At 37.9% G+C, this 16,025-nt stretch overlaps 1 protein-coding gene across 2 annotated transcripts in view; it reads right to left on the minus strand.

Moving 5' to 3' along the window:
- LOC117382169 (SH3 and PX domain-containing protein 2A-like) overlaps nt 1-16,025 on the minus strand; it is a 64,728-nt gene that overhangs the window by 24,397 nt on the left and 24,306 nt on the right. For both annotated transcript variants that reach the window (XM_033979236.2, XM_033979235.2), the window contains exon 7: nt 3,145-3,273. In XM_033979236.2, coding sequence (XP_033835127.1) covers nt 3,145-3,273 — 129 coding nt within the window. The remainder of the gene's footprint in view (nt 1-3,144; nt 3,274-16,025) is intronic.

The following is a 16,025-nucleotide window of genomic DNA, read 5'->3' on the forward strand; positions in this document are numbered from 1 at the left end:
ACAGTGGCTATAGCAGCAGGATCATGGCTGTTGATGGACTATGGGCAATGGCAAAACTAATACAGTTAGCAGACTGCAGTGGGGTGGGCTATGGGACACTTAGAGAGAATACAGGAAATAACAGACATTTGGGCTCTGCCATGGTAAATGTACATGATAGATAATGTATGGAACAATGCAAGCAGCAGGATGTCAAATGCAATGGTCAATGGCAAGACTAACAGACTGTAATAAGAAGCTGCAATAGTGACTTTCAAACAGGGGTCCTAAATGTTGTTTTTGTAACCCACATTATTCTTTATTTTTACCTATATCACATAGAACTAAAATCAGGTAAACCTACAAATACTGTTTTGCATTTTCATTGTACTTGGATAATAAAAAGTTTGTGTTGCAATTGTATTGTATATTTTGTAAATTTGTGATTTTTACCTGTATTTACTTTAAAGCTGCCCTTTCACATCTGGCCAAGAGAATACCCATGGAAATTAGCTTAAATTGACTAACTTGGGCACATTTACATTGTTTGATGGTGGTCCCTTTTCAAATAAATAAATAAATAGAATTTGAAATGTCAATATCTATGTATTTCAATCATGTTCAGTTTTCAAATTAGTTGAATAAATAACTATTTATCCATACCTCTAGATTAGATACATGTGAAGAGATTCATTGTTATAACAAATTAAATACTAATTTTGACATTCCATCACACAGTAGAATGGTGAAACTCCAACACTGTATGCCACTATACATAACTCTGTACTTTAATTTGTCATTTCAGACTTAAAAGGTTGCTCTTAGTACCTGTGGCAGTACAAATTCCAAAATTACAATTCTCAGATCGGTCTGCCAGAGTCATTATAAGTCTGTATTCATTAGACAAAAGAATGGACACAGAATGTAATGGGTCCTGAAATCTTGAGCACACACCTGGCCCTGTTGGGTTTGGCAGCAGGACTCGGTGAAGTCAGTCGGCCAAATGGAGCAGAGTTAGCCTGGCTCGCCATAGCAGGAGGTGCAGAGATTTAGTTAGCCGCTAGCTGTGCTGCTGGAAACTGTCACTACAGTTTGAATTGGACAGTGCTGTTTTTCAAGTACTTCTAATTGACTCTCACAATGTCACAACAGGACATGGTCTGAATAAATGGGATTAGGTGTTTTGGGAGGGAAGGGCATCCGGAATAAAACATAAATGTTAATGCTATGAGGAAAATACTTAACTGCAAAAGCTCACATGATTTTGAGGTGGGCAGATGATCAAATAAATAGATAATATTGTGAATGTTGTTATAAGGATGTGCAAAATGTCAATGATGAGTATATTGTTTATGACTTTTTTGTAATTAATATGTTGTAAAGTTCTAAATAAGGGTATAAAGTGCCATTTCTGCATTTTAATGAGTAATTTTACAGTCATTTGTCCAATACTTAAACCTCAACACTTTTTAACAGAGTTGAATAGATAGAAAGTAGCCAAAGGACTAATTCTGGCATTCATTAATATGCATTTCCCTTTTAAATACCTAAATTTAAAAAATACTGTTACAGAATACATATAGTTTTGCCAATATTGTATAGTCCTACGATTTACTGTTTATGCCATGTCTTTAAACTAGATGAACTTTTACACCATGGTATCCACCTCAAGGCAGTTAGTTGCAAGCAGACTTGTGCTAGCTTATCTTACAAAGATGCAGAGATTTAAAAACATTGCTAACCATTTTCAAACCACAAATTGAACCTATGAGTATGTCGTAGCCAAAAATTCCATTCTACCAAGCAGTCTTCGCCTACTGTCTGGGTCATTGGAGGAGGAGATTTTACTTAAAGGCCCCCCTGATAAAAGGACTTCAAGGTGTTGGAATATCCGCTGGGCTGAGGCTCCCCATCGGGCGGAGATCCTAGCGGGGCCAGGAGTGAAAACAAATACGCTCGAGCCAGAGCCGCTACGTATAAGACTTCAAAGCATCTCCTGCTCCACTGCCTGTCCTCCCTACGGCCAGTGTACCAGGGGCCGCTCTCCACAACCATCATGAAACCTAAACTTCCCCTGTCCTTTTTACTGTTTCTGCACGCCATTAAAACTAAATGGACAACAGAAATACTAAGCTTTTTTCTCTTTGTACAAAGTGTGGTGGTTGTAGGTCACAGGGTATGCTGAAATGTCAGTGTGATTCCAATAACTGGCAAAGTTACTGTGTAATTGAGCAAGGCTGTTAACAGACCTGGCCTGCATAAATGTGGTATTACGATTGACTGAGCGTGACAATACTGTGAATATTTTAAGGAGACTTGAGTGGAAATTCACTTTGTATACATGCATTATTTTTTTCCATCCATTTCAAACTGTGTTGTCTATATATCTGTATCACTGAGTTGGCAATTTCTCAATAGCATGTCAAATCTAGTCATTAATATGGCTAATGGAATGGGGAATATAAACCAGTTATGCCTGTGTGTGAATGTAAGAAAGTGCAATATGGGAAGAAAAAATACCACATGGTTGCCTTAACAAATCACACTGTTAGTTATTCATGTGAGGCTTAAAAGTCCATGTGCGGTTTGTAGTAGGGCCAAGCTTGGAAATAACTGGAGAGTTACATTATAGGATGAATATCTCACAACATGATGCCAACACATGATCTATACTGTATGTATATTGTCCTAGAACAAGTATCCATGTTTTAATTACTTATAGTAAGTTATACCATGAAATGCTGTGTATAACAATTGAACCATATTTCCTTGTAAGTTGCATAACTTACTCCACTAAACTCAGAACAACCACAACAGGCTGATTGATAATCCTGAGCCACAATGAGTCTTTTCCAGTCAAACAGCTGACTCAGGACTCTTCAGCTGGCACTGCTAACTCCAGCGTGTCTTACTGGCTTTCCTTGAATGTGAGGTGAAATAATTAATACAAGTCTGGAAGACATTCTTTTTGAGAGAGGAAACATTCTGGCCCCCAGCCTAAACCAACTGGGGGAAAAACAGGGCTGAGTGCGGGCCAAAGCGAGCCTCCAGATAGGGCTACACACTGCACGCTGTGGACAAAGAGGTGAGAGGGTCCAGCACTGCAGCGGGGAGCTTATCAACACTAAACTGAGTTTGTGTCATGCTTTTGTTGTGATTACTCACCACTCTCACTCTTCTCGATGACGTCAACCACCTCGCCTGCCTGGAGGCTGATCTCCGAAGGCTCTTGTTTCTCATAGTTGGCCACCACCACATATTGTTCCAGGAGCATGGGGTCGGAGGAGTCCAAACCTGGAGTTGATGGAAAAAAACATGCCGTCAGCCAGCTGCCAGCCATAGGTCCACGAGCACGGTTGCTGGGCACCCGCTGTGCCATAGGCCAGTTTGTCACCACAGATCAGCCAATCACCAGATTCACACGGCTCAGTGCATCTTCCTGAGAGTCTAGCCATAGAGCTGCAACCACCTCCAAGTCAACAAGAGAGGTCATCTGACTCCCTGCACTAACTTCAAGCATCAGGCTATCATTTGGAGAAAATCCATTGTGTTAGAGCATCCTCATGGTCCAACAACAAACGAAGGCAGGACATGCAAGCAAACACAGCCGGGATAAAGGAATAGTGAGAGTGCAGTGAGGGAAGGAGTGAGAGCCAGTTGAGGACAGCACAGAAAGAAATGGTTTCCCTTGGAAAATAAACCATCTGCTAAAAAGGCTCCTTCTCCAGCACTGGGCTGAGCAGAGGAAGAGTAGGGGGTAGTGCATACGCCAATCACACCAGCCGCCACTGGGGCCTTAAATAGAACCAGATGAAGGGGCTGGCCTCTGCCTGCCTGAAACACTAGAGCTCTGCCTTAGCCAATGAGAGCCTCAGTGAGGAGTTCAACAAGTTAACTGTGTAGGCACCAGCAATGACACACTTTTACCAAGTCTGAATCTGTAGGAAGTATAAAGCTGATCTACTTTATTTTACTGCTGTTCCATATACTGTGTGCAACACTACCTTTGTCAAACACATCATTCATCTATTTTTCAAGCCTTTTCTACCTACTTGCTCCTCCAAAGAGGAACGTGACCTCAGTGTGAAATGTGGAGCATACCTTGAACTTCTAGCACTGGGTTAAACTTTCGAATAACGTGAACCACAAGGGTCTACTTGGTTAAACATGCTTGCATCAACATACACATATGTTTTCAACACTAATTCTCTGTATAAACAAACTTATCAACTTCTCCTGGCAGCCACTATTCAGCAACCACTGCACTGGAGTATAATACAAAGGTATGATTATACAAAAATAAAACAAACATTCAAAGTTCACACACTTTGCACTTTGGCATAGACCTAATATAGTTTAATTTAGCTTTATGAAAACGGTATATCTACTTTGTTGGAGATTAAGTCCAGTAATAACCTATGGAAACCCAATATTTTCTGAGGCTGAACTTGGTGTCGGCAGTTTCGTTAAGTACTATAAGATAATTACCTAATTTACATTTAAAACTTCCCATTTAATACCTTTCTGCTCTAAATAGATTCATTCCAGCCCTCATAGGAGTAACCCAAGCCTTTCACGCACCGCTAATGAATCCCCAATGAAGAAAAATCTATAAGCAGTGAAAATGGCTTAAGGCTAGTCCATTCTTCAGTCTGGCCCAGCTGACGTGAAGTTTACAGCTCAACGTGGGCTTCTGCTGACCACAGAGTCAAACCTAAACAACACTATAGCTGCCGTATGCACGCTTCATAATCTTTTGTTTACAGTTATACGCCCCCTAAAGGTCAGCAGGCTGATAAAACAATCTACTAAAGTGGTTTGTTTGAATAATGTTAAGAAAGCTATAAACACTTAGGTCATATTTCTGTGTATGCAGTCTGCCATTGTATATAGTGATCTCTAGCGTCTTTTGGGGGAGGGAAAAAGTTAGCTTTGACCTACATAATTAGCAAATGTTTCCAAGAGAGTTATGTCACGGGTCCAAATAGCACTTTTCCCCCTCTAAACAGTTTATGGAAAGAGTAATTGCATTTTATTCTAAGTGTGGAAAAAGGGGTTCGGCAGTCCAATAGGTTTTAAGGTCTTAAATCTTAAGATAAGAGACAAGCTAGACGCTGTGGATTAGCCGGCTGTTCCTCCCAAATAGCTGATCTGGCAAATCGAAAATGAAAAAATGTTTGATTCAAAAATGTGGATGAAAGTTTTACTGTTTTAGTAGAACTGTGAAAGACAAATACATTTTAAAGATTGACTGAAAGCATATTAAGGAAACATAGGCTTTTAAGAGGGTTTAACCATAATTGTTTTCCCTTCTCATTCACCTACTCAAAGTGGTATTTAGTCATGCATGTTTGAGTAACCTTTATTTTCCTCAATTCAAGATATCATTGCTCTAAAAATTTATATTTTCCCCTACCCCTCCATAGACACTCTTTTTGAGGTGATACAGGTAGGAATGAGCAGTGTTGCTTACTATCGATAACTGCAGCTAAATGGGGCCTGGCATGGTCCGGCAGCACCACACTGCGTTGGAATGATGTTTGTGGTGATGTACCGTAAAAGGGAAGGCAGAAATCAGACCAGAACAGTTTTCTACCAAATGCCAGCGGATGGTAAAATTTGCCTTTAGAAGACAGTATTGCTATGGTTGTCCATGAAACTTGACATTTGTACAACTTTTGTAATATCACAGTGTTATATGCAGAACACCATAAAACACACACATTTTTGAGAATAGTATAGAATGGATACTTGCACTATTAAATATAAAAGAAGAGATATTTCAAATGGCATGTCTGGCTGGTACTAAATATTAACAGCTGCCTACCTTCTTATTTCTTGGCTATGCCTTTTAACAACTCTTCTGTGGATTTTATTAACCTGCTTTTGCAAAGTGTAAATACATACAAACACTTCAAAAGCTTAACAAGGGACTTTGTGGCTGCAAAGTTTAAGTACATGACATCAGTTACTTACAAGGTGGCAATGTTTAATGTACTATCCCAGACAAAGTATATTTTTTCAGTCATTTGGGAAATAAACCACTCCATGCAGGTCTGCAGTGAAGCTATTACAGCATGTGCATATGATTTTCTCAGAATGTATACATCTATTTTTCAATTATAGTTTGCATGTTTTATTCTCTGGATTCCTTCACAATCTCGAAAGAAATTCACCTCAGTTCCCTCAATGGGATTTTCCTCAATGTAGTTACAAACATCGACCATAATACTGTCAATTTGAATACACATCCACTTTTCCACAATTATCTGAAGTTCTTTTAACTAGCTTGTTAGATCTTTAAGGGAAATCACATTTTGTTATTTTTCTAATCCCTTTTTATCCCTCTACTTTCCTATTGTTTTATGTCAAATGCAATACCACTTTGTTATATCTTAATAATGAGAAGTTCTTTAGCCCAGTCTTAAGCCGTTTGATACTGGGAGAAATCCATGGCCGTATTTGTTTGCGGTCTGCCTGTGCTCCCTGAGGGCCACATACTATTTCAATGACATGAATGCATCTGCTGTGCTACACTGAACAGCACTGTAGTGTCCCGGTCCAACAGCACATCTGCAGCTCATGAGCCACACAAAGGCCCAGCACACAGCCAATTCTGCACATCTCAAACCCGTTCAGCGCTGGTAAAGTGGCCTCAGGCTGGACAAGATGGCAGCAATGCTCAATGGCAATATTCACAATTCAACGATGCCTGGGAAAAGAAGGATTATGTAACTTTTCCGAGTCCACCACCACAGTTGTCTCTTCGCCTGAAATCTCCCTCAGTATGGCATTCAATCTATATTTTCATGTAGACAAACAGGTGAAGTACCAAGACAAGTCACAGTCAGATATCAGGTATTTCTTAACAATAAAAACAAATGTAATTTAATCAACATAAGATCAGCTTAATACTGTACTGTGGAACGCTCAACTTTAAAGATCCATAGTGAAACTTTAATTTATATATGCAAAAAAGTTCTAAAAGTGCCCCGTTTGCATTCATTAGATAGCCTTAAAGCAAAAAAGTTAGTATTTTCACCTCACAATGATAAAAGGTCCTGGGTTCCTAAACTGCGTGTTCCCTCAACAACATAAAATAAAATATATTATACTAAGTTGGCTTTTTTGAGCATTTAACTATGTTAAAATATTGTTCCCTCATTGAAAAATATTTAGCTTCATTCACGCTGTTTTCAGTAATACCATGTAACACAAACACTCCCAGTATTGTGATGTCATAGATAGAAACCCTGCACAGTTTTAAGTTCATATTTCATTGCCAGACTCATTTTAAGCATTTTCTGCTTGTTCTTTAAATCACGCACAATAGGTCAATCCTTCAAATAAAGATTCCTGACCATAAACCTATACCTTAAGATCTGCTACATATTAGACATGTCCTGATACTGCTATTGCATTTTACACAAATATCGTTCACTGCTTAGGTATCGATATTAAAGACTAGTATTTCAATCCAGCTCTAATCTGGGGCTGTTAGCGTCATTTTAAAAGCCTTGGTATTGTTTATATTCACTGTATATTCCCACATGTATACTTTTACAGTTAACCTGAGTACAAGTCTCTGTTGGATTAGATAATTATCAGATTACCAGATCATCCCAACATATGTATAAACTACTGGGCTCATAATGACTATTACAAACTCCTCTAGGAAAAAGTCAAAAAATCTCTTGGCGAGTTAGTGCAAGAATTAAGGTTGTATGTCATCATATGGGTCTGCGTTCCATCAACAATGCATAGCTGTGACCAAAAAGCATAACAATGAAATATTGATAATCAATGTATCGATTTATTTTACTTTATGCCAATGTTGTCATAGCAAGCATGTGGACAATGATATTATGCAGTCTGGGAAAAGTCTTTCTCTTAAGCCCATCAACCCGTGTCTTCTCAAATGTTATTCTCCTGCTTCCTCCCACTGATGATGACTTATCGTCTTGTCCCTTGTGAGGATGAGGATGACGAAGAGTGAATGCACTGTACGGGCGTAACCAGGAAGCACGTGTGTGTATCCAAGTGGGAATGGATGTAAACATAGAGAGTGGCTAATAGTGTTACAGTCCCTTCATAGCCCATAACTTGTACAAGCTATAAAATAAAACGCCCAGGAATGTGAATGATGGAATAACATCTCTGCTCCGATGCATTTTACTGTAACTGGTGTTTATCCATATGAATTTATACGAGATTTTAGTCCCAGCGTAATCGTAGCTCATTTGAAATTATCCCATACGCTGTTTGCTTCATTGCATTTTTCTCACACACGTTTCGTCTTGTTCTGGCCCTGTCTCCCCGCTGTTGCAAAACATTTCATTTCCTGGACGAGGCTGAAATATTAGCTTTTGTTTTTGGGGCCTGTTGACTTTGCTGACGACGTCTTTACTCACCTCCGTGTGTCAGATTTACCGGCGCTTTCACGGGTGGGGTTGTTTATAGATAGCCGTTGTACATCATAGGGCAGAGATTAAGACTTAATGAGAGCGTGGCCTCCTGAACTATGGCAGAGTAGATGTGTTAAAGACCCTGTACTCCATTTTTTTCCCATGTATTTGAGCAAAATTTATCTTACCCCAGTACGGATATATTGTATAAGCAGCTCCTGACGTGCACTGTCTGTATCCAATTTGAATGCGTTTTATTGTCTGAGAATCATGAAGTACACGGTTAGCATCCTAGTTGTCCTAGTTGAGTCTGCAAAAGTCCACTCTGACTTCTGAAAGTTTCTGGTGAATAATCAGGATACTCAGAATGCATAAGGTAAGTGAGGAAAAAACATTACAAACTGTTTAAAATGACTTCTTTTTTTCACATTTTGAATACAGTTAAAATCAGGTACGGTGCCTTTAAGTGACGCTTTATATGAAGTACTCCATCTACTCACAAGGCTTATGTTAGCTTTGGTTCCTACGCAGATCATTTGTTCTGATAATTGAGAAATGAAAAGACAATCCACTACTGGGAGCTTGAATAGGAAGTGCAAACCACAGAATTGGCTGCCATCGCACTCGCCTCAAATGTGGTGAACACCGAATTTGTACTTGTCAGTCAGAGTATACTTAAGTGGAGATCTTTTTTCTATATAAGTACAGTTTAATATTGCATGTGAATATTTCAGATGAAGGTCAGTGGTTTTCAAATCTCGCTTGAAGTGTGAGTTATTTGTTGTGGGTGGCGGGATGCAGGGAGGAACAGGAAGGGCATCCGATGTAAAAAAAACAAAACAAAACTGCCACTTTTTTCAAATTAGCAAGGTCAGGTAAAACATTTTCCCACTGGAAAAAGGACATTAAAGTAATCAAAAGCAGCAGCCAATAAAAACTAGCAGGCAACTCCAATTTATTTGCACCACTAGAAAAGTACCTAAACTACCCTCATTAGTCTGTGTTCATTCTAATCAGAGATGGGTAGTACTCTGTCACATTTACTTGAGTACTTTTAAAATGAATTGTGCTTTTACTGTTTTATTGTAAATTTTACTTCTCAGAGTAGTTTTCTAGCGCCATCCTTATTACTTTTACTTCAGTAATACATAAGTGACAAAAGCTTTATGGTGCCAGTATTACATGATTTGAACATGATTTCTTGCACTTAGATTTTTTTTTGTTGTAGTATTTGATGTTTTAGTTGTCCAGTTACATTAACTTCAAATCAAAAAACAGATGCAGACCATTACACTTGCAAAAGTAGTAGTACTAGTTTCCCCAGATTCCTTTTAATTCTTACTTGAGTAATTCCTTTGACCACTATTTGTACTATTCATTCAATTTGTACTTGAGTAACATTACTTTCTTGAGTACATTTTCGGCTACTATACTTGCCCTATTATAGTGATTTTAAACAGCTTAATGTGCTTTACAAAAACATTACATAACGACAGCTTCAAAAAGTCGTTAATATAGAACAAGCCTGTGTGACTGAGGGATTACACTGTAAATCAAAATATGAAAGTATCAAATGGCTCTTATCAGTTACAGCCCTCTATTTTCATCAGAGGAGGAGCACAAGCACAACAAAGGCACACTTCACCACTGCCAACTGTTTCCCCATATTTACAGTAGGTGTGAGTGAAATAATACTTATAAACTGTACTTTTTATGTTTGTGGAGTCCCCATGTCTACTGGGCACTACATGAGTAACTGATCATTCATTGAGAAACACAGATGGCACAGTGTTTGCTTGTTGGTAGCGCTCCACTGACTTAATAGTTTCCTCAAGCAGTTCAAACATCTTATCCATCTGCACATATATACAAATAAACACTTGGGCGCCGGGACCCGCCCACACAACCACCCAACCACAAGTTAACCCTTTACTACCCGCTAGCATTTACCCTGTAACTGTGCAGCTGATTGCCCCCTAGAGGTCAAATACAAGCACACACGTGTATAAAAAGACAGAATGGTTTCCACTTGCCACGTAACCCTCCTCTGCTCTTCTCCCCATCTGCTTTTCACATGCACTACATCCCCAAGCACTCAAGCACTTTTTCCCTATAGTCGCTTTGGATCTGCCTGTTTCTCAGAGTTCATTGATTAGATTTTAGGAATAGATTTATGCCTGTCCTCAAACATGATATTGAGACATCGTGCATACAAACAAGTGCTTCAAGGTTTGTGTGGGATTTATAGGGTTTATAGGTTTATAGGGTTCTATGTAACATTTTTGGCTAAATTGACTTATTCATATATTCTTGTTTCTGAATACCTTATGTCCACTTTATATCCAGGATTTTGCAGGCTTTGGCTTATTTCTTTGGTTTACGTGACACAACCCCATTTCCCTGTTCCATTGTGCTCTGTGAGTGGTCAGAACTTTAAGCCTTAATGTCTTAGAACATCCCAGAACACAGATAGAACTCTTTAATTCTAAGGTGACAATACGTATCATTGATTAAATCATAAAAAAGAAAACAAATTTAAGAAGAATTTATACTTAAATTACTATATCTATTAACTTCAAGGTACAGTATGTACGTTTCTGGAGGTGGCATGTCACCTGCACGATTCCATGGGGGAAAAAAAGTTAAAACCATACTTAGGAACATTCTCCATGGAGACAGATATGCGTTATGCCAAACTGTGGAAGATTTTAGCCAAAGGAACAACATTTCCGTGGAAACAAGCGGGAGGAAGCCATCCTCCAGACCAAATAAGAGTCAGTGAGGATTCGTGTATTTCTATGTTTTACAGCGCAATAAACAGAGCCAAAATGAAAATACATGATTTTATCTCTAAAAAGTTACATGCTTTAGCTTTAATTTAAACCATTTCAGAGACTGTGTGGTAGTTAAATGGGTAAAAATCTAGACTAACAAGTATGAGTGCTGTTGGCCCTTTGGCTCATGAGACAGTGGCACACCTAGGCTAGCCAAACAAGAAGCTAGAACCAAACAAGAATCTAGCAATGGCTTAATTTCTCCATTTTAGTATATTTTTATTACTACTTTACTATACTTAACCAGTAAATATAGAGTACCCGTAAGAAATATGATGCATAGACTGTGTCCATATAATTTACTATAGCAGTAATTCAAATAATGTCTTGTAGTTGTAGTGTTACTAAACACTGCAAATGTCAACAGTGGAACACACATTTGCTTTCCCATACGCTACATCCCATATATAAATGTGGAAATGCTAAAAGGGTTATTATGGTAAATTTTGCTGTCCACTGCAACAGTTTTTGATGCCGCAGCATAATGAGTTTTGCCTTTGGGTACAAGCTCTGGAAATAATTACATCCCGAGGAAGCTAATGGTCACTTACAACATGTTAACAGCATGTACAACAACTGCTTGGACTAATAGTTTTGTACTGCAATTTAGGCCCTACTAAAAAGTCGAAGAACATAACACAAGAGATCGTTTTTGCTCAATCATTCAATAAATTATTCGTTACAGTCTGCTGCCTATTCTATTTTTATATTTCCCTGAGTAGTGAGTTCATATCTTCAATGCAAGATTTATGCCGTCTAACAAAAACAAGCTCTAATATCACATCTTAAAGCAACACTGTGTAACTTTGTCTAGAATGTTGCTCAGTATGGCATTAATATGTGATATCTAACAGGAAACTATTGGTAGCTCCACCAGGCAGAGTTACAGGTCAGATCTGTGAGGTGACTTCACTGTAAGAACACATGTCTTTCAAGGCAATAAAACTGGTGTAATGAAATAAATGCTAGACAGACATGTGTAATGCCATACCGTGAAACATTCTTGGTAATAACATCTCCATGAAGACAAGCAGGTAGCATACACTTCACTCAAAAATGTACGCAGTGCAAATTTAAAAGTGTTTACAAAATTTGACTCAAAATTTACACCCTTACCTCTTGTTTTTCTCTGTGTGGACAATCTGTTTTGGAATCATTGGAATCATTCACCGCAATAACAAGTAACTCACATCACCCCATTTAACTTTTATAAGACAATGCTACAGATGTGTTCCAGTGAGCCATATAATTATAATGCATGAGCAAATCCCAAAGAGGATGACATAACTCTATATCAACTATCAACATATGTTCCTGTTCCTGTCCAGGAGTCCTGTACGGCCACGTTTGTGTCGAAAAACGCAAACACTACACTGCAAAAATAAATGTTGGTTCAAATGTTAAAGGACATGTATCATGCAAAAAAGATTGTTTTGTTTGTTTTTTCATTAAATCTGTTTACAATATTGTCATGCTTAGAGTCTCAGACTCCATTTCAATTTTCCCCAGATAGTTACGTCACAGTCAGACATTTTCTATTGTCAAAATGTATGAATTACAAATACATGTTTATATTAGCATGCTAGTTACATTAATTAAATGGCTAGCTTTTTAATTTTTTTTTATTTTTTTCATGTTTCATTTCCACTGCTGCCACTAGATGACGTGCTAACTCCAAATCTAATGAGGGGGAGCACAATTGATGCAAAATAAGGTGTTTTCTATTCAGTCAACAAAGGAAACATTTTGGTTTAAACAAGATCACTATCAAAGCAGTAACAAATCTGAAAACCTAATCTTACAAACAAAATCAATCAAACCTATATTAATTTATCAAAATAAAATTCTGAATTCCAGTGATTCTATTCATGTTCTCAACCGGTCAAAAGTTTAGACACAGTTTTTCATGCATTTTTCTTCTTTATTTACTTGATTATTATTATATATTGTAAATTCTCACTGAAGGCAGCAAAACTATGAATGAACTTGTGAATGTGATATCACATGAATAAACAACGCAAAACATAGATTTTAAAAATGTAACAACAGCCACCATTTACTTTGAACCCTGGTTTGTACTTTGGGCATTCCTTGACCCTGACACATCTGTGAAGTGAAAACCATTTCAGGCCAAGGGTTTGCAGCGCTGTCAACAAAGTAAAGAGTGGCTTCTTTAAGGATTTTAATATAAAATACAAAAATATTTAGTTATTTAAAATGTTATTCTTTACTGCATATTTCCATGTATCTTATTACTATATGTTTGATGTCTTTGATATGTATAAAAAATACAGAAAGTAGTAAATATAAAGAAAAATACTGCATTAAATGAGAAGGTGTGTCCAAACTTTTGACTGGTAGTGTAGATATTTTGACTTTTTGTTTTTCTTTTTGCAGTGTAGTTATGACAAATAAATGTTGTGTGAGGACATGGGACACTGATGGAGTGATTTGGACTATTACGACCATAACGGCTCCTAATGTACTTTCAATATGTAAAACTGGACTCGCCGAGGTTGCCAGGTACAAAACAGCTCTTGAAAAATCGGAGCGTTGCAGTTTTGCGGTGGGGAGCAACATTCTGGACTTTGGGCCAGGAGCTCAGTGCAGTCTTCAGGGAGACCAGAAGCCTGTAATTATGGAGAGTCTAAGCTGCAGCTACAGCACAAATTCACCGCAGCCTCCGTGCACTTTATCTGCTGTCCGACTTTACAAGGGACAGATCAATCTCTCAGCAGACTAGTGTCCAGGCAGGGGACAGTGATGACAGTCTGGCAATAGTCTATGGAAGTCCAGTACAGGAGGTATTCAGGGTTGGGTGCAGATAGTAAATTTGTAAGAGGACCTCACATAAAACTCAGAATTTACCACTATTCATCCCAAATATGTCCATGCATAATTTCAAAGGCTTTAGCTACTGTGTTTTAGAGGAGGTTGTGGGTTCAATACTTTAGAGGCACAAGGAATTGTACAAAAAGAGTGTTTTGGGGAAAAAAAAACCCAAAAAAAACAAAAAAAAACTTGACCACTGCAAACCAAGCCAATTTTGTTGTGCAATTGTAAAGACAAATGGTCCGTATATTTTCTGGAGTTAAAGTTGCGTGAGTGATTGTGTAACCATTGATTGACTACAATAAAAGTCAAAGTAATATCTATGTAACTTTAAATTACACAGACAAATTTTCACATTTTTACAGGGACACCTCTTCTCAGATCTGACCTGTCACTGACCCTGGCAGCATCACATGCTTGTCCCCATAGAGATGGATAAGTTTAATGCCATTCAGAGGAACATTCTAGGCAAAGCAATTGCATCTCCATGGACACAAGCAGGTGGCGAACATTCAACTGAGAAAGTCATAAAGTGCATCTATAAAAAAATGTTGATTGAAAAAAACAAAAAACAAAACAATATTCTTATAACTTATTCCACTAGCAAAAATCCTTATTTACTAAAATCGAGACAACATATTCTTAATTCAAACTATTTTGACTTGCCAAGTTACTTTGTTTTTAAAAAATATATATCTAGTGTTTTACTAGGTTTCACTGTAGTCAAAATCACACCACAATGCACATAAACTATGACAAAGTTTCCAGACAGCCAACACAAATGCAAACCACATTAATCTAGTATTATGTGTCTGAATTTATGCTTGACACACACAGCTGAAATAAGACAACTTTTCCATTTTCCTGTCTATGTGGAATTCTCTTACATAAAGTCTCAATGCCTCAAAGCATGATGACATTCGTTTGGGAGTCCCGTTTCACTCCGAGGGCAAAGAGCGGATAACCAACCCAAAATTACATCTTCCCAAAACTGTATTCTAGTTCTGAGAAAAAATGTGTGCAATATGACAATTCCAACTTACATCTGCAATGGACACGCAACAATTCAACAGCTGTTCACTGATAGTCTCTTGTGCTGCCTGATGAGGTCACTAGATCGGACTCCACCTTCAAATATAGATGTCATTCCAGCAGTCAGTTTGAGCAGATCGAGTGGGCTTCCTATGTGCCGAAAACAGGTGCCCACTTCCTGTGAGGGTAATCTCATACTGTGTCAAAGGTGTCTAAATGTGTTTCTGTAAATGTCAAAATGTCCATGGCACTTTGATAATTTCATGACTGAAATTTGTCCACGGCCTAAAATTTTTTTTTTTGTTTTTTCTGTACTTCTAATAGAATTTTATCTTAATTCTATGGTATGTTCTTTTTATATTTTTATATTTTGACAATCTGAATTATGTTTTAAGAAATTCCCCACTTTGAGATCAATCGATACCTTGCAGCTGACGTCATCAATGTCCCCTGGGCATGTGGTGCTAACTGTAGGCATGCTCTGTCTGAAGTTTTTTTAGATTTTACCTAAACAGCACAATGGACACTTGAATTGATGACAGGTCCCTGAAAATGTGTTGTTTAAATCCATTTTGTATTTTTCAGACCATCTTTAAAGTGTTTTGTCAATGTTTGCTAATGTTTGCATTGTGTCACCATGGTAACTGATGAACATTCTGCCATACACATACATGAAGAACACCCCCAGCGTAATATCACTGTAAAGTATCAATCAAGTTCTACCTTATCTTATTAAAATATCAATTTATATAGTGAAGTTGTGATTGAAAAATTCTATAAGATTAAAATGCATTAAAATGTATTAGTTCAGAATGTCCCTGCAAGGCTCCTGTAAGTACCACCGTATACATCTATAAAAGGTCTGAACATCAGTTTACTGTGTATATAATTCCACAAGAACTGATATCAAGTCATAGGATTCCTCCAAGTCTGAAGTGTAACT

Source organism: Periophthalmus magnuspinnatus, chromosome 15 (assembly GCF_009829125.3).
Source record: "Periophthalmus magnuspinnatus isolate fPerMag1 chromosome 15, fPerMag1.2.pri, whole genome shotgun sequence".
In the NCBI taxonomy this organism is placed as follows: domain Eukaryota; kingdom Metazoa; phylum Chordata; class Actinopteri; order Gobiiformes; family Gobiidae; genus Periophthalmus; species Periophthalmus magnuspinnatus.